The sequence below is a fragment of the Megalobrama amblycephala genome, linkage group LG13 (genome assembly GCF_018812025.1).
Source record: "Megalobrama amblycephala isolate DHTTF-2021 linkage group LG13, ASM1881202v1, whole genome shotgun sequence".
In the NCBI taxonomy this organism is placed as follows: Eukaryota; Metazoa; Chordata; class Actinopteri; order Cypriniformes; family Xenocyprididae; genus Megalobrama; species Megalobrama amblycephala.
In genome coordinates this window covers 39750970-39777467 of record NC_063056.1, presented here as the reverse complement: position 1 = coordinate 39777467, position 26498 = coordinate 39750970, and the positions used below count along the sequence as shown (strand labels likewise).

General features: G+C 45.2%; 1 protein-coding gene across 1 annotated transcript in view; it reads right to left on the bottom strand.

The window, feature by feature from the left end:
- The window catches only part of LOC125243561 (vacuolar protein sorting-associated protein 13B-like), a 115421-nt gene that overhangs the window by 20025 nt on the left and 68898 nt on the right, over positions 1-26498 (bottom strand). Inside the window, 14 exon segments of the mRNA XM_048153301.1 lie at positions 1916-2077; positions 3978-4330; positions 4440-4621; positions 4729-4922; positions 7173-7357; positions 7445-7649; positions 8022-8227; positions 11096-11437; positions 12320-12428; positions 12430-12458; positions 12533-13154; positions 19525-19668; positions 21948-22074; positions 23385-23588. Coding sequence (XP_048009258.1) covers positions 1916-2077; positions 3978-4330; positions 4440-4621; positions 4729-4922; positions 7173-7357; positions 7445-7649; positions 8022-8227; positions 11096-11437; positions 12320-12428; positions 12430-12458; positions 12533-13154; positions 19525-19668; positions 21948-22074; positions 23385-23588 — 3064 coding nt within the window.

Below are 26498 nucleotides of genomic sequence, written 5' to 3'. Positions count from 1 at the left end.
AGCCCATTTTCTAGCGCCTGTGGCCGAGCGCGACCTTCGGGAGAAGCCATAACAGCGGCCCTCGCCTCACATCAAACGCAGCCGCCGCACGTGTTCCAGCTCAGCCGCGAGCCAAACGCAACCGGACATGTACAGAAACACACGACCCCAACAAAATTAGAAAACGTGCCGAAAACGGCTTACATCATGTGGAGGAACCGTGATCTGATTTTCAGATTTGATATCAGTGTTTTTTCTCTGAGCACAGATCAGCCAAACTCCCACGCATGAGTCGCTCTCACACCCTTCCACACCAGCGGCCGTAACTCAAACCGGGAAATTATGGATGTGAGATGCAGCTATAATTGCGATGGGCCGCCAGGGGCTCGTTCACATGATGCATGACCTCATCACGGCCCGAAGGAGTTTGTTTCTGTGTCCAAACAGCAAGTGTGTGAAAGAGGCATGAGGACGAGCTCAACACGCAAGATTTATTCATTTTCATGTTTACTGCAACTGCAATTAAGACCATTTACTCTGTGTGTGTGTGTGTGTGAGTGTGTGAGTGAGTGAGTGAATGTGTGTGTGTGTGTTTTAGGGGTTTGGCAGCAGCTACTGTGATGAACCCCCACTGCCCCCCAAAGGAACAGACAGGAAGTGGAATATCCGCCCAAATTCCGTCCAGATTGGTGCTAATGGACTCCATACTGAACGCGCCCCAGACAGCGTCCACAGCCCTGAAGTCATTCGCATGCCACACGAGTCCCAGCGGAGACACACCGCGCGGTGAACGCCCCACACCGCAGTGCACAGTGGGAAAAAGAGCCCGAGCGTTTAGTGACTCAAAAACACCCGCGTAATAAAAACCATCCGTCACAAACGGCGGAGATTGAAACAAGAGCCGGCGCAGGACAAGAGCAGCAGACGTTGCGCCATCTTCTCCAGTCCTGCAGCATCAGGACTCGAACCCGCAGACGCACAGAGAACATCAGACCGGACAAACACCCTCGGACCGGCGAACCGCGAGAGAGGACGACAGTCAGGACGGCACTAGACGCTGTGGTCGCGGTGACAGACAAACAGACAGAGACGCGGCTGCTGTGGTCAGTGTGTCTGAGCGTCTCTGGACACATTCAGACTGCGGCCGCAGGAACAGGAAACTCTTCCCTGCTGGAGCTACAGCAGATACAGACACACATCGTCTTCAAAAAGAGGGAAAAACCCACGAGCGACTAGTGCTGCGTGTGTGTGTGTGTGTGTGTGTGTGTGTGTGTGTGTGTGGCACAATAGCTGCTGTTCACATTCAGCCATTACCTCACACACACACACACACACACACACACACAGGGGTGCATTCATAAAGCGTGTCATGGGCGGCACTGCTGCAGGTGTTGAACTTCATACTGTCACACACACACACACACACACACACACACACACACACACACACACACACAAGAGAGAGATTCTGCTCTACACACACCATTTATGAGTTGCAAAACCACACAGAGAGAGACAAACCTGACAGAGACAATAGATAGATGATAGATAGATAGATAGATGATAGATAGATAGATAGATAGATGATAGATAGATAGATAGATGACAGATAGATGATAGATAGATAGATAGATGATAGATAGATAGATAGATAGATAGATAGATGATAGATAGATGATAGATAGATAGATAGATAGATGATAGATAGATAGATAGATAGATAGATGATAGATAGATAGATGATAGATAGATAGATAGATGACAGATAGATGATAGATAGATAGATAGATGATAGATAGATAGATAGATGATAGATAGATAGATGACAGATAGATGATAGATAGATAGATAGATGATAGATAGATGATAGATAGATAGATAGATAGATAGATAGATAGATAGATAGATAGATAGATAGATAGATAGATGGACGCACCTGTGGGGATTTGTGGGTTCTCCAGCTGTACTGGTGACTCTGGTTGCTCTGCAGCAGGATGTTCTCATCTGTGTCCACCTGTCCAAACCGCAGAACTTCCTGTGTGTCGTTACAGATGACGTAATGACTGAAAACCACCTCCTCAGCGTCCATCACACCGTTCTGAAACACAACAAACAGCCAGTTCAATCATTCCTCACGTGAACCTCCCTCTGACGGTCCACAGGACACAAGAACAGCCTGAGACGCGTTCACACTGCAGTCTGTCTGACGGGTGTGAAAGCGGTTTGATGAAAGTCGTGTCAGTTGTTCTTAAAAACTTCCAAAAAAATATAAGCCAGCTGGAAAACTTCCGGTGAAATGTCACTTGTTGGTGTATCTTCACTGTCCTGAGGCAGCTTTAAAGGGTTAGTTCGCCCAAAAATGAAATTTCTGTCATTAATTACTCACCCTCATGTCGTTCCACACCCGTAAGGCCTTCATTCATCTTCAGCTGCTTTTGGGAGATGAAAAACCTCTCGGATTTCATCAAAAATATCTTAATTGTTCTGAAGATGAATGAAGGTCTTACGGGTGTGGAACGACATGAGGGTGAAGTAATTAATGACAGACATTTCATTTTTAAGTATTAAGTATTCCATTTTATTATCTCCCTCAAGAGAAATTTGTGTTAAGCAATCAGTCAAGAGAGCAGATCAGACATGCAACAATCAACTATCAAAAAAAAAAAAAGTTTTGGGTGAACTAATCCCTTTAAATAGTCAGGCCTAGCAATAATTTAGTTATTCAAACGTAAGACAACATAAAAAAGACGTATCTCAGTGTTCCTCCTCGGCAAAATTCAAATCGACCATCAGTTTTCATACTTTCATGTGATAAAGCATCAACAAACTGTAAATTAAAGATTAATTGTGCACTTTTGCTGTGATTATAAAGGGAGAGCGTTGTGTTCGCTTTCTGTGTCATTCATTCACAAGAAAAGTTATTGTTTTTCATGAGATTTTTAAACCTAGTGATTTATAATGTTTATTATTCATTCAAAAGCGAAACAGTGTAAACCCATTACAAGAAATGGCTAATATATATGCGCAAATAAATGCTCCTCTGCTTCTATTTGCCAGTTATAGTTGTAATTAATGTCTTTTATTTTTAAATAAAAGTGTTTTCAATCAAATGTTGGATTTCCTACATTTTGAAACGTTCGGTTTTATAAATAGGGACAATCTCAGAAGGATGAACACATAATGTTTTTGGTCATCACATTAAAAATATCATTTGAAGTGCTGGAGAAATGTTGCGTGTCTAATTACAGACACCGTGTTTCTTATTCAAACACATTCCCATTAGCTTCGTCTTTATTGCAATCAATTAAACTGGTTTATTGGCAAATTATGCAAATGTGATAACTATGAATACGACATTAAAAACAGCCATTGATGGTTTTGTGTCGATGCACAGTGAGTACAGAACGATTACAGTTCACCGGAAATGACCTAGCTGGCTTAATGAAAACCAGGAAGTAACCGTGCTTATGTTCAGTTCCTGTGCTGGTCTGGACTCACCTGAACTCTAACACACTATTGATGTCATCTCATGACAGTCTGATGCTTATAACGTGGTTCACACTCACACACACACACGTTACTGGAAACACATCATCAGCTCCTCCAAACTCTGAGTCACAGCAACATTTCCCATCATTCTCTCCCACTGAGTGGATGAGCTGTTGTTGGCCGTGTGTGTATGTGTGTGTGTTAGAGCAGCACAGATGAGTGTGTGCGTTTTTATAGAGAAACATAGTAACACTCCACTGTAATCCTCTCATATTTACACAGTCACATGATACAGTGATGAAAGAGTCACTGTCTGTCAATCACATATAAACACACCCAGAACCTGCAGAACTCTGGGACAGATCACGTTAAACAGCTCTATAATTCAGCTCCATAATCTCTGTCTGAGCACATGTGACTGTCTGTCAGGACGCTTGTGCACGTGTGTGTGTGTGTGTGTGTGTGTGTGTGTTCAGTGCGAACTGGTGAACTGGTCAGTGTGGTCTCACCTGTCTCCAGGCCTGCAGCGCCCGGTCCAGCGTGTGTACAGCGTACTGGCCGGCGGCGGCCCGAAGCAGGTCTAGTGTGGCGTCACAGTGCAGCGTGTGCCGTGAGTGTGTGCGCGTGTGTGTGGCGTGTCCCTGCAGGCCGACGGGCTGAATGACGGGCAGCTGCGTGAGGTTACGGTACTCCAGCAGACGGCAGCTCAACGTGGACGAGAAGCTGAGCTCGTGACAGCACTGAGACACGTCACTCCACTGACGCACAAACACGCACGGCTCACGCACACACACCACCGCAAACTCCTGATCCTGAGGCAACTTCCTGTCTGGGAGGAAGGGGCGGAGCTTCTGGCATGGCACTGCAACAGAGCCAAATTAGAGAAGAGAATAAAATCAGTACAAAGTGTTTAAGTGTTTATCTTGATTGTACACACACACACACACACACACACAGACACACACACTCACCTGTGCCCAGCTGATCCAGGTTGTGGCAGAAGTGCAGCTCCAGGAAGGCCAGTCGTAAGGAGACGCCGACTGACGGCACGAACCATGGTGCAAAACATGAGTCCACTCGAGTACATGCAGCCAGAGCAGTAGGACACACCAGCTGCTCACATGGCACCTGAGAACCTGATTCACTGTCCGAACTACACACACACACACACACACACACACACACACACACACAGATGGACATGATTACACAATGGACACACTTGCATCTAAAACACAAACTCAAGTAAAACACACTCACCTCTCCTCTCCACCGTCACTGGTGCTGTTGAGCACCACCCTCCAGAGGTCAGAGGTCACCAGGGCAGTCTGGTGTGTCTCGGGGGTCAGAGTGGGCAGGGTCAGCTCACACACGCTGCTCTCTGATAGGCTGAACTCTCTATACGGCACAAACGCTCGCTGCAGCTCGTCCCAGTACTCCAGACTGCACGGCACCTACAGACAGAGACAGATGAGGTTATGACTCTTAAAGAGCTTCTGATGCTCCATCAAATGAATGAAACACTAATGATCATCATGAGAAGCTCTTTGAGTCACAAATGCTCCTCAAACACAAATACAGTGTTTGTCATCATAAAACTGAGCAAAAACAAACTGAAAGGACTTTCAGTGTGTCATGAATGACTGACATCCGGACAAAAGAGTGAAAGAGAAACTGTCTCTCGCTCTGTTTGTCTGACTCGGGTGTGAAATCTGTTTCTCTTTATCAAATGGCAACAGTCACTGCTTTACGAGCGTTTCCTGTAAAACTGCAGAAATCAAATCACAGGATCAATTAATGGAGGCTTTCTGAAGCTGCAATAAAAGGAAAAAATAAAGTTCTGAGCTGAAAATAATTAAATATGAATCATGAGCTGGTGCATGTGCACACTGCCGCAGACATGCATCCAGCGAACATGTGCCTGTCTGTGATGGTCCAATCATCTCTCAGCTCAATGACGACAGTGACTGACTCATGAAGTCATTAGCATTAGCAGCACTAAAGCAGCATTAACGCGCTAATGCAGCAGTAATGCAGTGTTCACCTGTAGCGCTAATGCAGCGTTCACCTACAACACTAATGCGACACTGATGCAGCTCTAATACATCACTAATGCAGTGTTCACCTGCAGCACTAATGCAGCTCTAATGCAGCACTAATGCAGTGTTCACCTGTAGCGCTAATGCAGCTCTAATGCAGCTCTAATGCAGCACTAATGCAGTGTTCACCTGTAGCGCTAATGCAGCGTTCACCTGCAGCACTAATGCAGCACTGATGCAGCTCTAATACATCAGTAATGCAACACTAATGCAGCGTTCACCTGCAGCACTAATGCAGCGCTAATGCAGCGTTCACCTGCAGCACTAATGCAGCACTGATGCAGCTCTAATACATCAGTAATGCAACACTAATGCAGCGTTCACCTGCAGCACTAATGCAGCTCTAATGCAGCACTAATGCAGTGTTCACCTGTAGCACTAATGCAGCGCTAATGCAGCGTTCACCTGCAGCACTAATGCAGCTCTAATGCAGCACTAATGCAGTGTTCACCTGTAGCGCTAATGCAGCGTTCACCTGCAGCACTAATGCAACACTGATGCAGCTCTAATACATCAGTAATGCAGCACTAATGCAGCGTTCACCTGCAGCACTAATGCAGCATTCACCTGCAGCACCAATGCAGCTCTAATGCAGCACTAATGCAGCGTTCACCTGCAGCACTAATGCAGCATTCACCTGCAGCACCAATGCAGCTCTAATGCAGCACTAATGCAGCGTTCACCTGCAGCACTAATGCAGCATTCACCTGCAGCACCAATGCAGCACTAATGCAGTGTTCACCTGCAGCACTAATGCAGCTCTAATGCAGTGTTTACCTGCAGTGCTAATGCAGTGTTCACCTGCAGCACTAATGCAGCTCTAATGCAGTGTTTACCTGCAGTGCTAATGCAGCGTTCACCTGCAGCACTAATGCAGCTCTAATGCAGCACTAATGCAGTGTTCACCTGTAGCGCTAATGCAGCGTTCACCTGCAGCACTAATGCAACACTGATGCAGCTCTAATACATCAGTAATGCAGCACTAATGCAGCGTTCACCTGCAGCACTAATGCAGCATTCACCTGCAGCACCAATGCAGCTCTAATGCAGCACTAATGCAGCGTTCACCTGCAGCACCAATGCAGCTCTAATACTCTAATGCAGCACTAATGCAGCGTTCACCTGCAGCACTAATGCAGCATTCACCTGCAGCACCAATGCAGCTCTAATGCAGCACTAATGCAGTGTTCACCTGCAGCACTAATGCAGCTCTAATGCAGTGTTTACCTGCAGTGCTAATGCAGCGTTCACCTGCAGCACTAATGCAACACTGATGCAGCTCTAATACATCAGTAATGTAGCACTAATGCAGTGTTCACCTGCAGCACTAATGCAGCACTAATGCAAAGTTCACCTGCAGCACTAATGCAGCTCTAATGCAGCACTAAATGCAGTGTTCACCTGCATCACTAATACAGCATTTGCAGCACTAATGCTGTGTTCACCTGCAGCACCAATGCAGCTCTAATGCAGCACTAATGCAGTGTTCACCTGCAGCTCTAATGCAGTGTTTACCTGCAGCAATAATGCAGCAGTAATACAGCACAAATTCAGCACAAATGCAGCAGTAATACAGCACTAATGCAGCAGTAATGCAGCGCTCACCTGCAGCACGTCTCCGAGGTCGGCCGTGCTGATATCCGGGTCGTCTGTGGTGTTGAAGGGAACAGGTGTGATTCTGAGAAACGTGATCACACGTGGTTCAGGGTAACGCCACAGCATTACACCTGAAGACTCATCCGTCTCCCTCCAAAACACCACCTCATGAGGCGACGGCAGCTTCTGACATGCTGAGAGACAGACAGACATCAGATCATCACACACACTTATGAAAATTTTATGAAGCTCTAACACATACATGTGTGTGTGTGTGTTACCTGAGTCCTGTATGTACTGGAAGAGGCCTGTGCGCAGGTCATCAGAGGAGTGTTCTGATTGGGCAGGGCGAGGGGTGGGCAGGGGCGTAGAGAGGAGGGGCTTATCGGTAGACTCCGCCTCCGTACTGCTCATCTGACTCCAGTAGTTCTGCAGCTGCTCTTGAATCTCAGATAAACAGTTAAACTGCTGCTGCCCCCAAAACACCTGTGCCAGACAGACAGAAAGTTTTCAGTGAGGTTTAGTGTGTGGGTTAGGTTTAGATTGCAGAATTTATAACTACATGTGTATAAAAACAATACTAGTCCATGCAATGTCTCCAGTTAGATAGCTAAGTAAATGTGTGTGAGTTCTTGGCCTGAATCAGCTGGAATCTCTGACTCAGAATGACTCCGTGTGTCTCTGACTAACAGTGAACAGGAACATTAGGGGATTTCTGCATGTTCAGCGGCTGCACTCAGAGTTTACGGAGATGAGCGCATGATTTCATTTAAGACGCGTTCAATAGAACGGAAGGACACATGTGTGGAGAGTGAGAGGATATGCGAACAGAAGCAGCAGCGGCATTTGTCATGTTACCTGAAGCAGTCCTCCCTTCATATCAATCAACACTCTCGGGGGTCCAGGTGAGTCGGGGGTGGAGCTTCCGCTGTGTCTGCACCAATGAGCCTCCAGATCCGCACTGCAGGAAAACGGACCCACAAACACGGAGCTCCTGTCCTTCAGACCCGTTCGCACCAACACGTCCTCACACTGAACTGACAGACAGACCTCCTTAAAACCGTCTGGAGAGAGAAGAACAGACAGAAATCACACTCACAGATCTGTGTTCATTCTTGAATGGCCTGTCGTGTTCGATTAAACTCTGCAGGAGACCAAAATGTTGCACAGTCAGACGGGTCATGTGTTTCACAGCACTGCTGCTGTACTTCACGTGTGTCTGTAGCTGCTGTTGTGTGTCCAGGTATCTGAGCGTATTACAGACAGACCAGATCCACTTCCTCTGATGGATTGTCCACGGACACACACGTCTCCATCTGGTACTGACACTCACTCTGTGGTTCATCTTTGGCGCAGTGATCGACAGGAGAGATTTAGGAGCGTGTGGTTTTGGTCTGGCAGCAGCATGACCCTTCATAAATAACACTGAGCACACACACTCACAAACACTCCTCCTCGCACACTCACACGTTCACACGCACTCACACACACACACACACTCATCCTCACACACTCACATGCACTCACACACACTCATACTCACATTCACACTTGCACACTCACACACACATACACTTGCACACTCAAACACTTGCACACATACTCGCACACTCACACTTGCACACTCACACACACATACACTTGCACACTCAAACACTTGCACACATACTCGCACACTCATACTTGCACACACACACACACACACACACACACACTCACTCCTCCTCGCACACTCACACGCACTCACGCACTCACACACACACACACACACACACACACACTCATCCTCACACACTCACATGCACTCACACACACTCATACTCACACTCGCACACACAAACTCATACTCACACATACACTTGCACACTCAAACACTTGCACACATACTTGCACACACACACACTTGCACACTCACACACACATACTTGCACACACACACTCATACTCACACACACATACTTGCACACACACACTCATACTCGCACACACACACTTGCACACTCACACGACCACAACGCAGCCCTGAAGTATCAGCAGAGATCGAGTCAACTAGATCATCCACTGTGAAGGCCTCATCGACACGACAGCCAGTGCCACAGTTTCCTCAACAGACCGTCCATACCGGCGTGATGAATACGATCCTCAACTGGATGGAACTGAGATAAATACTTTGACTGTTGTGATCCTGTCAGACTTATGATAGCAACCTGAATCATAATCACGCAATGTTCGCTGTCGGCCAGAGGAGAACTGGCCCCCTGACTAAGCCTGGTTTCTCCTAAGATTTTTTCCTCCATTTTAACACTTATTTGCCACCTGATGTCACCTGTTGGAGTTTGGGTTCCTTGCTGCTGTCGCCTTTGGCTTGCTTAGTTGGGGACACTTGACATTTGCTATTCAACAGTGTTTTGATCTGCCTGCATTGACACCATTGTATGCGAACTGAACTGAGCTGGATGATCACATCACTGTTTACTCCAGTGCTGATATAGATAAGTGAACTAAATTAATAACTATTGACTCTTACAACGGAATGAATCAATACTGAATTTACTTAAGATGGATATTGACACCATTTACATTAAGAGCTGCTGAAAATTTTCTGCATTTACTTTATTTTATGACATTTTTACAAATGAGGACATCCTCAAACGATGAGTTTTTGTCAAGTGTAGCTCACTTCTGTGTACAAATTTGTCCCCAAAATAAGGTTAAGTATGTACAAACACACACACACATATTAAACGCATTACACACACGCATGCAGGGCTCCAGAAACTCACAGCGCTCTGTTATTTCCACACCAACACAAACGCTCACATCCTCGTCTGCTGTTTACCAGTGTTTGGCCAAACTCTGTTTCGACTGTGTTTAATAAAGGCACATCAAACTCCGGCCCGCAGAGAGAGTCCGTCTGGCTCGCGGCCGGACGCATGTCTCATGCTGCAGTTATGTCCAATCCAGTAAACAAGTGCAAATTGTTGAGGTTTTAATTAAAATTCTCAACAATCACTTTATCTGGAGAAAGTCTATGAAAGCATCTGTTGAGCAGATGGGCGGCTGCGCTCAGAGAACAGCTCCGGCTCGCTGAAACTCATCTAGAGACGAACCGCACAGAGAGAAAACACACACTTCCACTGCTGGTCACTAGAACCAGTGCTGATGTGATCTAACACACCCACACCAAAATAACTCATTTACGTGACTTTTCCAGTCATCCCTGATTTCCTGAAATATTTTTTCTCAAAATTTCTGCCTGATTAAATGGCATAAAAATAAATATTAACGTTCACTTTTAAAATGAGGCTTCCTTATATTATCTAGGTTTTCCAAGAATCCTGGTTCTTCAAAGACAAAAATGAACTGCAATAAGAAAAGTTTAAAATAAGCTTATTTGTTCTGCTTATTTTAAACCATTTTAAGTCATTTTCAGGCCTCTATCACAAGTGTTAAAGATGAGTGTGTAAACAATGCAAACAATTTTTATGCTTAAAACAAGAACAAATTTCTGCCAACCGGGGTCCGAAAAATAATCTTGTTTTCCCTTTGAATTAAGTTTATTTTTCTGATCTTGATTTAAGAGTGTTTAGATATTTGTATTGGAAAACAGTAATGTTTGCAGTGTACTGTACTGCAGAAGATCACAGAGACAGACTCTTCCGCCATGTGATCTGCTGCCCTGCGGGACGGAGGTGCTGACACACACCAGCGCACATGATGGGAACCTCCTTCCTGCGCGGATCTGCTGCGGTCCGCTCAGCCCTGTTAAAGGCTCAGAGAGATTAACTGGATTTCCGGTCAGCGTAAGTAAAGCAAACGCTCTGATTATCTGCCGCAGTGCACTGTGGGTAACAGGAACGGGGCCCTGCGCTGGATTAAAGGCCCAATCAAGAGAAGCACATGAATCACTCGCACACATGCGCACGACTAACCTGCGGGTTTGATGGCGTTCTTCAGCGCCAGCGCGCCTGTCATGGCCGACACAGACAGAGTCAGACTGGGCCGCGCGGCATGCGACTCCATCTCCACGCTGACCACCATCTGCACCGTGCGCAGCGCCATCTTGTGGAAAGGAATGGGCGTCTGCAGGGAGCGCAGCAGCTGGTCGGCCGTGGGCGGGGCGTCACTGCCGTGGTGGGCGGAGCCTGCGGGTGTTCTAGACTGCGATTCGCCCTCCCTCTCAGGAAAGAGTCTCTTCCAGAAGTCCTTGGCCTGCTCAATTTTAGCCAGTGTGGGACTGACCCGCAGCGGCCGACTGATGTCCACCTTTAACTCTGAGAGAGAGAGAGAGAGAGAGAGAGAGAGACGTGTGTAAGCATCAAGAACACACACACACACACACACACACACACACACACGGGTGTATATCTGCTTGCAGCGCTGACAGCTTTAGCTTCCTCACACTCGTCTGACTGAACACAGCTGCTCGGAAATGTGACGCCTCTAATTTGTTGCAGTTAATCACCTGTTGAACACACACTAACTACCGCAACACACACGACTCTCTTTCTTCAGTAGAACACAAAAGAAGATATTTTTAGTCATGTCTCATCAGGTATATTTAAGCTAATTTTCATCAATCTGAATGAATCCAATCCAATTTCAGATTCTAAAAGTTCTATTTATATGAACCCTAAACTTTGCAAAACAAATCTTCCGTCTGACGGCCAGCTTTCTGTGCATGTGCTTCGGATGTGTGAAAACCATATATCAGATGTTTAGACTGATGTGGCTTTAAAACGCATACAGATAATAAACTTTTACGATGACGATGAACTGCAAAGTCACGTAAGAGTGGCCAAGATAGAGAAGATGATAAAAAACAAGTTTTTGGCAGAGGCACAAGCTGTACAGGCTCCGCCCTCTTCTGGAAAGAGGGGCGGGGAGCAGCAGCTAATTTGCATAAAAGGTACATGCACAAAAACAGCATGTTCAAAAATGGGCATTTACAACATGCTATAATAAATGATCTGTGGGGTATTTTGAGCTGAAACTTCAGACACATTCTGGGAACACCTGACAATTTTACATCTTGTGAAAATGGGCATAATAAGTCTCCTTTAAATACAGTGTTTTGTGCCTGTTCACACTAACACGTTCCACAGTCTCCTGACAAATAAACAAACACTGCGATCACCTCTCCAGTCTGAACTCACCTGGTCCACTCAGGAAGTCTCTGACGACCACAGACAGGAGTGGAGGAGGGATGCCTGTCCGGCTGTCGGCCTCTCCCGCGACCGTCTGCAGCCAAAACACGCTGTAGTCCTAACGCCTCGGGGAGAGACTTCCCTGCGTCTGAGAGAGAGAGACAGTTGAAGGTTGTGTGTGTGTTCTCTCCGCACCTGTAGCGCGTGTGAAGCGTCACTCACCGAAACTCTTGTAGTCGGTTGCGACTCCCTTCAGCGTGAGGTCGAACAGCGACAGCTCCAGCCTCTGTTTGCGATGGTGGCAGTTGACGAGGATGGACGGCTGCGTCACCTGCAGGAACAGCAGCGGCTGCAGGCTGCAGTCTTTGTCTCCTCTGCGGCCCGGCTGTCTCACTACCGTCACGCCCAGAGCCTGTCGCGCAGACGTGCGGCCGGGCGCTGAAATGCCCTCCAGGATCCCCGTCGACACGACGGCGGTGTTAGCGTTGAGAAGATCGTCGGCCGTCAGCGAGGACAGAGCGCTGCCGCGAGTCATCTCGTCTTCTGGCACGTCGCGCGCGGGAGGGTTGGCCAGGGGCATGGTTGCGTACGTCATGAGAGAGATGCGGCCGGCAGTGAGGAACACGTCGAAGGGGATGAAGCTGAGGTTCTTGGTGATGGTGGGCTGCTGCGACGGCCGGGCGAGGCGGTGCTGACCTGTGCCGCTCTGCCGCTCGATCTGAACGATCCGCAGACGGGCGCTGTCGCTGCCGAAGCCACTGTCCTGCCCGCAGGGGGCGCTGCTGCCACACAAACTCTCCACGGAGCCCGAGACTGTGCCGGCCTGCGGTGGACGACCACACACCTGAACACACACATCCAGATGATAACAGACATCACACCTACAATCTGAACTTATTCAGTTGCATATACACAGAATGTGCCTGAAAGTAACCATGAAAATGTTTGTTTATGGGACATTGATTGACAGTGTTTATTCTAAATGATTTATCAGTGCATATCATTGTTTTAAATTCATGTTCCTCATAATTTTGAATCAGAATAACTTCCCCTCCCTCTTGCAGCATCTCTTCTTTACTCTGATGACGAGGGCGGGGCAACTTGTCACTCACATGAGATCCACCAATAGCAAACCACAACTATCATAGGGTTGTCAAAAGTACTGACTTTGATTTGACTTTTTTAACTTTAGTTAGTGTGTAATGTTGCTGTTTGATCATAAACAACATCTGCAAAGTTGCTCAAAGTTCAATGCAAAGGGAGATATTTTCTTTTTAAGGACTACAACAAACGGCTGGTAGGGACTACAATGAGCTTCTTCCCAGGTTAGTGACATCACAAACCCTAAAATTTACATAAACCACGCCCCTGAGAACACACAACAAAGGGGGCGGGGCCATGTTGGGCTGCTTTAGAGAAGAGGAAGAGTTGTTGTAGTCGAGTGTTGTTGTCATGCCGTCATTTTACGCCGGACTGCTTCACAAACGAGGGTCAATTCAACACAAAAGATGAACATGACGGCACATGCTAGTGGATGAGTTGAATCAACTCCACAGCAACTACATCAATTTATCCACTAACCATTCAGAAACGTCTAAAAGTTGTAACTTCTTCCTGAGTCTCTCCATCAGTGTCGACTCCGGTTTGAACAATGTAAGGCTGAACACCGTTACTGACAATCCTCATTTTGGCTGCGTGAGATTCTCCAGCTTTGTTGTTGTTGAGCTGTTAAAGCTCCGCCCTCTTCTGGAAAGGGGGCGGGAGCAGCAGATCATTTGCATTTAAAGTGACACACAAAAATGTTGTTTTTGCTCACACCCAAATAGGGTCAAATTTGACAAGCTATAATAAATGATCTGTGGGGTATTTTGAGCTGAAACTTCACACACACATTCTGGAGACACCAGAGACTGACATTATATATTGTGAAAGGGTCCCCTTTAAACACCTCTGATTGGACACTGTGTTCACGCGCTCAACAGATATGTCTGTGATTGGCTACAATGATCAATGCTTCAAAAACATGCTGTAAATAGGCATCTTCGTGTCAAAATCCTAGGAGGAAATGGTGGTATAGTCAAAATTTCAGTACTGACTTGGTTACAAAGTTGGTACTTTTGACAACCCTAAACTATCCAATCAATTCCCCACAGACAAAATCAAGCCCCGTTCTATATTTGTTCTCGTTCCAGATGCTGTTTCACTCGGATATACGGCACAATAGGGGAGAAAAGACCAGCGCAACTTCCTTTTAGGAACTTTAAGAACTACTCCGACCAACTAGTAGTTAGTCGAGGCGTAATCATCAGTATTACTTTTCAGATTCAAATTAGACCAATCTACTTTTCCTGTAACTGACATAAAAAATTATGACCAGTCCTAAAGAAAAAATGTAGATGGCTATGGGGCCATTCCCACAGAACATGTTTTTCCATTTCATTGTGCTATTTTTCCATTGTTTTTCTACATAAACACACTCTAGAATGTGTTTGAGGTCTTGCTTCTTTTGCAGCATCTCATGCATGACACAGCGCTCAACTTTTAAAAAAAGCATCTCTTTTGCTCTTTTTCGTTTCACTGACCTGCGTCTCGTGTTTTTAACGTTCTGTGTGAGTGACCCTTAACTTGCAAGACTAGTCTAAGCAGTTTATGCAACTGACCACAGTAATCATAAGCAAACAGACCAACAATTAAGAAATAACAAACAAGCTGAAAATATCTGAGGATCTGCAGTGGGCGGGGCTTCACTGGTGGTATGGCATGTACATGTGACGTGTTCAGTGACAGTCACACACACACACACACACACGGCTGATGGAGGGTCAGATTCAGTTCAGAAGCTGCACTGACGCTCTGTTCCATCTCATGAGAAACCTCATGTGTTCAGAGCTCAGCGCCAGAGAATGTTCTCCTCAAATCTGAGACTCCCTTTGAAGAAAACAAAAGCGCTTAAAAGTGAGTGCCGCGGCCTCAGTCTGCAGGGTGGAACGCTTCCTGTGAAGTCGCATTCGCTCAGAGACGTGACGGCCATGTGCGCATCAAAGCCCAGAGACCCCAAACTCGTGACGGCAGCCCGACCACAGGAAAGACCCGGGCGGGTCGCGACCTGCTGAACAACGGGCCGCCACAGTGACGGAAGAGAGCGATGGATCTCAGCGGGTTAATTCTGCAGCATAACTCACACTGCAGGAGCAAACACACATCAGGGACGCTGCGGTCCGTCCGGAGAGTAAAGAAAAACTGCTCGGTTCTGTCGTGCAGATTCAACAAACAGACCTGCAGCGAGGCCGATGAGTCACTGTTGCCGGTTCTGCTGGCAAAAACACTGGGAATCCGACATCATTTACCCAGCATTCATGTTCAATGAGCTGCACTGCATTCACCCTGGAATGTAGCGGCCAATGACTAAAACCAAGAGTGAGAGCGAACAACCCTTCCACACGGTGCTCTCCAGAGGTCAGAGGTCAGGGGTCAGCAGCAGGTGAGAGCCGCTCACACACTCTGACGGAACAAATCAGCTCAACACTACGCTAGACTATTACACTGGATCTGATTTCACTGTATGGAAAAGAGCAGCGAGAACATTCTGCTGAACATCTGAACCGTCACACTGGGAGTAAATGACTTGTTCACTCCTGTAAGAGGAGCAAAACAGAGCATTCAGGAAACCTGACCAACCTGAGCTCAAGATAACCATCAGTGGCGCAGGAAGTTTACCAGCGCACTGCAGCAAACGCCGAGGTGACTTCAGAACGCAGTGTCCCTCGGTGAGCTCAACTTCAAACGCGCGTCTCCGTGAGGTCATGGAGTCACTCTCTGGCCCCAGTGACGCTTTGCTTTGGTTACGCCGAGGAGAAACAGCAACACGAGGAACCCCAGGGTGAGCGAGAGGAGAGACGGGCTCCAGGTGTCTCTCTGAGACCACAGCGCTCAGAAACTCTGCGACCGCAGCCGAGCGCTTGAGTTATTCGCCGTCCGCTGAGGCGTAAAGCCGCTGGCAGCCACCATGTTTACAGCGAGACCGACCGGACGATTTCATTTTATCCCCATCAGAGCCGCAGCTCGCTCGAAACGTGACTTACACCGCAGAGCAAAACCCAGCGCTAGCAATGAAACACATTCCCATCAGCACCACCAGAACTGAGCCAGTTCTGTGGATGGATGTAAACATTTCTGACAGCTGAAATAAAAATTAAAAGAAAATAATCTAAAATACATTTTTTATGACTTGGTATGAAATCATGCCAGCCCTAAAACACTAAAACTAAAAAACTAAATAACCTCACTAGAAAACTCGGGAGAAAAAAAGACAACTAAACTAAAATTAACAGAGATAAAGGGAATGTTAATGAAAACTACACATTATTCACATTACATTTACATTCAGGCATTTGCCAGATACATTTTTCCTCAGGTGAACATTACCAGTTCATTCACTGGGAATAAATGACATGAGCTCAGCGTTAAAATAAAATAAAAATAATACAAGTTTAAAAATATACAATAAATGTCGGCGCTGATGGCCTCATGGGTAGCGCCCACATGTAGCGCCAATGCGCTTCGGGCGTCCCGAGTTCAAGTCCCGGCTTGATCCCATCCCTTTCTCTCTCCCCACTTCGCTTCCTGTCTAATCACTGTCCTATCATAATAAAGGCAAAAACGACAAAAATAAATCTTAAAAAATAAAAAATAAATAAAATAAAATAGAATAAAATAAAAAAAAATGATAAAAATAAAAAATACAAAATAAAAAGGAAAAATACAACAAAATAAAATAATAAAATAAAATAATAAAAAATTAAAAATACAAATAAGTAAATAAAATAAAATAAAGTAATAAAATGAATAAAAATAAAAATAAAAATTTTAAAGATACAATAAAAATAAAATAAAAAAATAATAAAATAAAGTAATAAAAATGTAAAACAAAATTCCAAAAAATAAAATAATAACTTGCAAAATTAAACTTAAAACTACAATAAAAAATAAAATAAAATCATAAAATAAAATAAAGTAATAAAAAAATAGATATAAGAAAATAAAATGGCTATAAAACAGAATAAAATAAATATAAAAAAATACATAAAGTATAGTACTCTTTTTGGTGGCTGAAAGCATCATCAAATTACCCAAAATAAATGTTAAAATGCAAAAAAATAAAATAAAAATAATTACAAATTTTAAAAATACAATATGAAAAGAAATTTTAAAAAAGAATAAAATAAAATAAGATGAAATAAAGTAATAAAAATGTAAAAAAAAAAAAAAAATTAAAATAATTACAACTTTTAAAAATACAATATAAAAATAAAAGAAAATAGATATAAAAGAAAAGAAAAGAAATATAAAAAAACAAAGTATAGTACTCTTATTGGTAGCTGAAAGCATCATCAAATTAGCCAAACTGTTTAATAATCAAACATGTAGGACGTTCCTGACGAGCTCAACAACTACAGTGAACTTCATCAGGTCGAGAGCCCGAACACGCCCGTACGCAGCAGAACTCGCTCGTCTCACCTGTTATTTTAATCGTGCGATCTTGCTTACACAGGTGGAAGACATGTTTTCTCTCCTCAGCCAGGCTCGAGTTAACACGCGTTACCCTTCTCGAACCGTGACCCCGTTCGCCCTCGGGCACCTGAGCTGAAACCAGAGCCGCGGGTCGGCCGGCCCGACTCACAGCCCGTTTGTTTCTCCTGAATGTAATTCTGCGCCTGATGATTTTATCTGGGGTTTCACGCCAATTCTGACAAAGCGTTATGAGCGAACGCCTCAGCTGCTACTGATCTCAAATAGATCAGGTTTCGGAGGTGAATTGGGGAATGTGCCACGCCGCTGGATTCGGGCGCAGCGCTGAACGGGGAAAGGTGAACTGTTTTGACTGGCTGTCAATTATCAGTTGATTCTGGTACGAGGGGTCAGCGAGCGCCGAGAGAAAAAAGACCGATTGGGTTTCATAACACAGACTGGAAGGCTAAAAACACCAACGCTGAGAGCGAACAAATATTTGAGATCATCTGCAGCGAAACTCCTTCTTCGCAGATGTTTAGCAGCCAAACGCAGGCGAAAGAAAGAAAACACACGTGACCTTCCCGGCGCGTGTAAGCGAGAGGTCTCGTACGGCGGGTTCACAGGTCAACCCTGAAGAACGCCAATCTGAGCTTCAGCAGCTCCACGACCTCCGGCGACCCGCCCGCGGAGAGAACCGACGCGGGCCACCGTCCCTCAGGGAATCCCTCCGCTTCGCAATCAAAACAACTGGAAGGCGGGAGAGTTTCATCATTACACGACTCAGACACACACTCCAGCTCGACTGAGCGAGGGGACGTCCACCTCCATCCTGTCACTAACTCAGATGTGTTTTTATTCAACTAACTCTCTTCACACTGTTGCTCCGTCACGTGCGGCCACTGGAGGGCGCTCTGGCGTGAGTTAAACACTTCACACGCACACAAGGCTGTTAAACATCATGTCCTGAACCCAGGTGAACTCTGGGTAGTGACTCTCTGGATCTGTAGGGAGGCAGAGATGATTCAGCCCAACATCACTCCCACAATCAGATCCAGATGCGCCTCACCTCCACACAAACCCGCGGCCGCCCCGAGACACACACGAGAAACGAGACGCCTGCGCGTTTCCCAGGCGCTCCAGCGACGTGTGTGTGTCGCTCCATCAGCGCTCGGTGTGTGTTTATGTGACGAGCGTGTGCTGTTTACTCAGCGTTTGAGCGCTAGCATGTCAGCGGCACTCGCCATCAGACGCTCTTCTGCACGTCAGACAGACACGCTCTCCTCCGTCCTCACACACGCCGCTGCCGTAAATATTTTTACATGCCGTTCCATTAGAGTGTGTGCGAGAGGCTTTTATTGAGGCGCCGAGCCCCTCCCCTCTGTAAACACTAGAGCATGATGGGAAGAGCAGAGACCAGACATACATCAGCACCCTGAAGACATTCAGACAGAGAGAAAGACCTGAGAGAGATAGAGACACCTGACCAGACCTGTGTGTGTGTGTGTGTGTGTGTGTGTGTGTGTGTGTGTGTGTGTGTGTGTGTGTGTGTGTGTGTGTGTGTGTGTGTGTGTGTGAGTGTGTGTGTGTGTGAGTGTGTGTGTGTGTGTGTGTGTGTGTGTGTGTGTGAGTGTGTGTGTGTGTGTGTGTGTGTGTGAGTGTGTGTGTGTGTGTGAGAGTGTGTGTGTGTGTGTGTGTGTCCGTACGTCTGCAGTGGTTTGGTCGTCGGTCGTCAGCCCCACGTTGGCCTGCAGGAGCTGCTGCAGTAACTGCACCTGAGTCACGCTCAGAAACAGATCCAGACTGGACGTGACGTTCATCTCCAGACTGTGGCCACACACCACCACTTCCTGCAGACAGAGAGACGATCATCAAATACAGGACACGACACTGACAGAGAGCATGATGGACGCAGTTCAGTCCGTGTTTACGTTCGAATGCCAGCTCAGTATTGGCCGAAGCTGATCACGTGATCAGCACGACGCATGCGTGTGATGCTGACGCAGGAGCCGGCCAATGAATGAGTCGGCGTTCGGACGTAAACACGGAAGCGCTTGAACTGCGCCGACATCGTAGGAGGCTGAAGAGAAGAGATTGTTGAATAAAGTGGTTATTTTTGTTTTGTTTTTGCGCACAGAAAGTATTCTCGTCTCTTCATAACATTGAGGTTGATCCACTGCAGTCACATGACTGTCTTTAGTTCCTTTCTGGACCTTGAAAGTGTTGATTATAGATGTTGAGTCATATACATCTCGGATTTCATCAAAATTATCTTAATTTGTGTTCTGAAGATGAACGAAGGTCTTACGGGTGTGGAACGGGTGAACTAACCCTTTAAATTAATATTAAATCTACTAACAAATCAGCGGTTCGGAGCGCCAAAGTCACATGATTCAGCAGTTTGACACGCGATCCGAATCATGATTCGACACAAAAGATTCATAACGCTCCGAAGCTTCCTGAAGCAGTGTTTTGAAATCGGCCATCACTAAATAAGTCGTTATTTTGTTTTTTTGGCGCACCAAAAATATTCTGGTGGCTTTATAATATTAATATTGAACCACTGTACTCACATGACCTGATTTAAATATGTTTTTAGTACATTAATGGATCTTGAGAGAGGAAATGTCATTGCTGGCTATGCAGGCCTCACTGACCCATCGGATTTCATCAAAAATATCTTAATTTGTGTTCTGAAGATGAACGAAGGTCTTATGGGTGTGGAACGACATGAGGGTGAGTAATTAATGACATTATTTTCATTTTTGGGTGAACTAACCCTTTAAAGGGCACCTATTATGCAAAATTCACTTTTACAGGGTGTTTGAACATAAATGTGTGTCGGCAGTGTGTGTACACAACCACCCTATAGTGAGAAAAATCCACCTACTCCTGTTTTAATACCCATAAATCATAAGCAGTGTCTGAGAACAAGCCGTAATGTGATGTCACAATGCACAAGCTCCGCCCACAACTGGTGACAGAATCTGCCCTATTAGCTTAGCTCCTCCCCCGAGTGAGCCGCACACGCGTTTATCTTCTCGCCAGAGAAATATATTCTTATTAAAGCTACTAAAGATTTTCAGTCAAGAGCAGTGAGTGATTTTCTGTCTTTGTTTTGTTGTTTGGTTCATATTAACAGCAGGAGGAACCGTATATTACTCTGCTGTCACTTTAAAACAGATCCAATATAAACATGTGATTTATTTCCCTGCTGTTTATGTTTACATACATACCCGACTGTGTTTCTGTGAACTCTGTGTGTATTTGACAGTTTAAGCACAATAAGACATGGAAGAGAACTGAGTTTAATAGTCATGTGACGCGCCGTCTGACAGCCAGCGCTCAGAGAAACACACATCAGGAGTTAGGCTGATACGGCTATAAATTTTGAGCAGATAATTAACTTTCATGATGATGAAGAACTGCAATGTCATGTGAATGTGACCGCAATAGAGATGATAATCAAAACCAAACAGATGTTTTAGTTTTTGGCAGAGTGTCCGAGGCACAGCAAGGCTCCGCCCTCTTCTAGAAAGGGGGCGGGGAGCAGCAGCTCATTTGCATTTAAAGGTACATGCATGAAAACAGCATGTTTTTCCTTCCACTCAAAATGGGCTTTTAAAACATAATACAATAAATGATCTGTGGGGGATTTTGAGCTGAAACTTCACAGACACATTCTGGAGACACCAGAGACTGATATTACATCTTGTGAAAGAGGCATTATGGGTCCACTTTAAACATGCATCTGACAACAAACACAAAGCTCCTTCACTGAGATCTAAAGCTGGAGACACTGAATCACTGTCCTGACGCTCCTGTCAGCTCTTCTTTCCAGGTTTGTGTAAAGTGAACTCAGTGGCTGTTTGTTTAGAGATTTTCAGTATTTAAGGTATAAATATGGAACCCTTCACTGAAGCAAACAAACACACGGCCAAAGCATTACTGTGCAAAAACCGAAAAACTGTTTGTTTCGCTTGAGCAGCGGCTCAAACATTCCCAAAACACTCCTGCAGCTTCCTGGACACACACACACACTTCCATCTGATGGAGGACAGAGCGCTGTGTGTGTTTGTGCATCACAGAATCATTACACACACACACACACACACACACACACACGTACCTCCGCTGGGCCGTGATCCGGTGAGAGAGGCTTCCGGTAAATTACAGCTGGAGCTGCTGTGATCCGCACTGAGAAATCCGTGATGATCGGCGACAGGATCACTCGCTTCTCCTGCTGCCGGCGGATACTGCACACACACACACACACACACACACACACACACACACACACACACACACTCAGTGATCGTCAGTGTGTCTCACAGCATCATCAAACCTTCAAAAACGTCTCATAAACAAACACAAAGGAGGATGTGTTACAAACTCAAAACATGAATAACAACATTAACGGTGTTTACACACACACACACACACACACACACACTTTTCAGAGAACACACACACTTGCGGCTCCCACGCTCCCGCTCCCACACATGAACTCCGATCGGATCTCTGAGAACACTTGTGGGCAGTAAAACAAACACGCGGCGCTTTATAAGGTGCCACATCTGCTACTATTAAAACAATCAAACAGCGAAGCCTCTAATATTTATGGTGGCCAGTGGATTAGGCGCAGGGAACTCTGGGATTACTGCCGGCACACGATTGGAGCGTTTCCGCTGAAGAGCCGGGAGCGGATCCTGTTACCTGAACAGGTGCCAGAGAGATCACATGACCTGCGCTGAAAACCACCCGTACTAGCAGACGGTTCATGTGAGGGGATCATGTGATCTTTGGGCTGCACATAGAGTGTTCAAACAGTCAGTCTCAGTACAGGACCACAGAGAGACACTTGCTAACGTCACACAAGCTTCCCCTAGATTCATCATTCTGCTCTCAAATCCCACTGGAAGAGAAATCAGGGCAGAATGATTTGGGAAAAATTGTGATTTATTTCATTGTGAGCTCCAGATTTGCTGTGCTTGTCTGTAGGACTGCAGGATTGGGGGGAAAAATCTAATTAAAAATCATATTATGTTATATATAACTATAAAAATATTATTTTTTAATGTGATGATTATCATTAATTTTTTTAACAAAATAAGAAATATATTACTATTGTAATACTGTTTTACTGTAAAATAAATAATTTTTTTATAACTTAACTGAATAATAAGTATTTAATAATAATAATAATTATTATTTATAGTACAACTGTAAATTACAAAATTAATATTTATATGTTAATTTCTTAAATCTCAAACATTAAACAATCAAGCTTTTATTTTCAGACAGTCTTTAAACTTGTCATGAAAGGGAAGTTGAGCTGGTCTTTTCTCCTCTATTGTGTCGCATATCAGAGTGAAGCACTTCGCAAACAAGAACAAATGTAGGGCGGGGCTTGATTGTGATTGGATGGTTGTGGTTTGCTATTGGTGGATCTCATGTGAGTGACAGGTTGGCCCGCCCTCGTCTCACTTCATCTCTATGAATGAATCAGTGTGAATGAATCTCATCACCGTCAGTAATTACCCAGAGTTCTGTGATCGTCGCTCACCTGCTGGCCATGTTCCACTCCAGCGCGGGATTCTGGGAACTGCGTTCAGCGTCTGCAGGAGAGCCGGCCGTCGATCCCTCGCGCTCCGGCCGCAGGTCGTCCCAGTGAGCCGTGCCCATGTTGATGCACTGGAGGTCAATCTGATACTGACGGTCTTCGACCTCTGACCCCGGGTCACGCAGCACGCCCAGATTCAACGCCCGCCTGAGAGAGAGAGAGAGAGTTGAGGTGTGATTAACGGGATGATTTACTCCTCCTCAAGCCATCCTAGGTGTACATGACTATCTTCTTTCAGACGAACACAATGGGCTATATGAGCGTTCTTTAGAACTTCCACATTAATTTAATCCAGCTGGAGAACTTCATGTGCTGGTGTGTTGAGCATCAGTAGTGTGATACTTAGTTTATAATCAGAATATAGTCACTTAAATAGTCAGGCATAGCATTAATTTAGTTATTCAAACGTAAGACGGCATAAAAAATACATAAATAGAGACGAGCCTCAGTGTTCCTCCTCGACCAAATTCAATTCGACCATCAGTTTTCACACTTTTATGTGAAAAAAAGTTTCAAAAATTAAATATTTATTGTGCACTTTAGTTAGATTAATTGAATAAATGTGTGTTTTCACAAGTGTGCTGAAATCATTGACTGACAGCTGCTGTGATTATAAAGAGAGAGCGGCGCTCGCTTTCTGTGTCGTTCATTCACAAGAAAAGTTACTGTTTTTCATCAGATTCTGTGAGTATTTCATACTTCAGATTGACAAAATGTGTTTTTAAACCTAGTTATTTTATAATGTTTAATATTTAGTAAAAAACGAAGTGAAAAACGATTAGAGGAAATGCCTGATATATGCGCAAATAAATGCTACTTTGCCGCCACCTGCTGGTTAATGTGGTAATTATTGTCTTTTTTATTTTTAAATAAGTGTTTTCTATCAAATGTTGAATTTCCTACATTTTTAAACATTTGGTTTTACAATGGAGACAATCTCAGAAGGATGAACAAGTAATGTTTGTGTTCATCACATTAAAAATAACATTTGAAGTGCTGGAAAATAATGTGTATGTGTGTCTAATTACAGACACGGTGTTTTTAAACGCTCCCAATAGCTTCGTCTTTATTGCAATCAATAAAACTGGTTTATTGGCAAATTAGGTAAATGTGATTAAAATATGAATACAACATTAAAAAGTCAACCATTGATGGTTTTGTGTCGATGTACAGCGACTACAGAATGAACAGATCACAGTTCACCAGAAATGCCCGAGCTGGCTTAACCACAACCAGGAAGTAACCGTGCATATAGTCCATTGGAGATATATTAAATAATATCCTAACTCTTCCAAGATTTATAATGGGAGTGAGTGGGGGCCCAAAAAAAAGCCCAAAGCCCAAAAAAATGCATCCATCCATCATGAAAAACTCCAGGGGGTTAATAAAGGTCATCTGAAGTGAAGTGATGGGATTTTGTAAGAAAAATATCCATATTTAAATCTTTATAAACTAAAATAAAGAGCAAATCATGGGATAATTTTCAGTTTTGGGTGAACTATCCCTTTAAGGACAGTAACACACACACACACACACACACACACACTTATCTGTGTAATATAGTAGCTGAGGGACAGACACACACACTCTTACACACATTACTGTCGTATCTTTCATCAGACACACTGAGTGTGTGTGTGTGTGTGTGTGACATCAGCAGTGATGTGATGTGATGTGTTTATTTGCACTGGCCCGCTGCGCTGCTGCTTTAAACACGGCCTGCGCTCCTAAACGCCTCCAGATGTGCCGAGAGCTCGAGGAGATCTGATGTTTCTCACCAGCGTTCATAAACATCTTCCCTGAGACTTCCGATCAACACTGATCACTCAGACGTTTCTATGGCGACAGCGATCAATCACATTCACAGCATCACAGGAGCGCAAGCGACACACGACAAACACACACATCTGGACGCGTCTGCTTCGTGTGTGTGTGTGTGTGTGTGTGTGTGTGTGTGTGTATAGAGTGAGCTGTAATGTAGCTTAAAGTGAAACTTCATCAAGAAATCATCACTCTGTCATCATTTACTCTCCCTCGTGTCGTTCAAGCCTGTATGACTTTCTTCTGACACTCTGAAGAATGCTGGGAATCAAACAACACTGGACCCCGTTGACTTTCATGATCAAAATATCTTCTTTTGTGTTTCGCAGAAGATCGAACGACACGAGGACGAGTAAATGAAGATTTTCGGCTGAGGTTTCGCTTCTCATGCGACCGTCTGTGTGTGTTTGTCTCTCGAGCTCCGGAGGAGATTCTCACACCACCTGATTCACGACACGTCCGATGACATCATGACTCACGCTGGCTGCGGTCGCCTCTAAACGGCCCTGTGCTCTGAGGATTCTGGGTAACAGCACAGCCGAGATTTACTGCCACAGTCAAATCCAATTGCATTTAATTTAAGCTCTAATGACTGTAATTAGTGGCGAGAGCAGCAGCGGAGAGAGAGAGGCGCTAGCCGCTCAGGAGGACGCGGGTGGAAATGAAAGGCTGCTGATGAGGGTGATGGCGAGCCGTGAGCATGTTCTCACACTCACGCCAGCCGTGTTCGGGTGTGACATTCAGCCCTTCCTGCAGGCCAAACGCACGCCTGTTCTCCATTAGACTGATAAGAGTTTAATATCCTCATACACACATCATCATCATCATCATCATCGCCGCAGAGCCTCCTCTGCCCTCCGGAGAGCCGTAACTCGCCGCGTGTCGACAGCAGGACGGGCTCCCTGTGAGCGCGCTGTGGGAACGACAAACTCACCGTGTTTGAACTCGCATTTCAACATCTTAATTGCTCCGGTCATTTATCTCCCGCCTAGTTTATATGTCACAAACAGCCTGTAAACACACGACGACACCAGCCATGTGCTCAACAGAGAGAGAGAGAGAGAGAGACAGTCAGGGAGGAGCAGATCACTATCTTACTGGAACACTGAGGTAGAGGCTGAACTTTGACCTCCAGCGTGAATCATGTTGATGTCAGTGATCTGACACTGTAATGAAGTGCAGTAAAACACAGATGGACTCCAGCAGACCGACCCAAACACTTACAACAGACTCGAC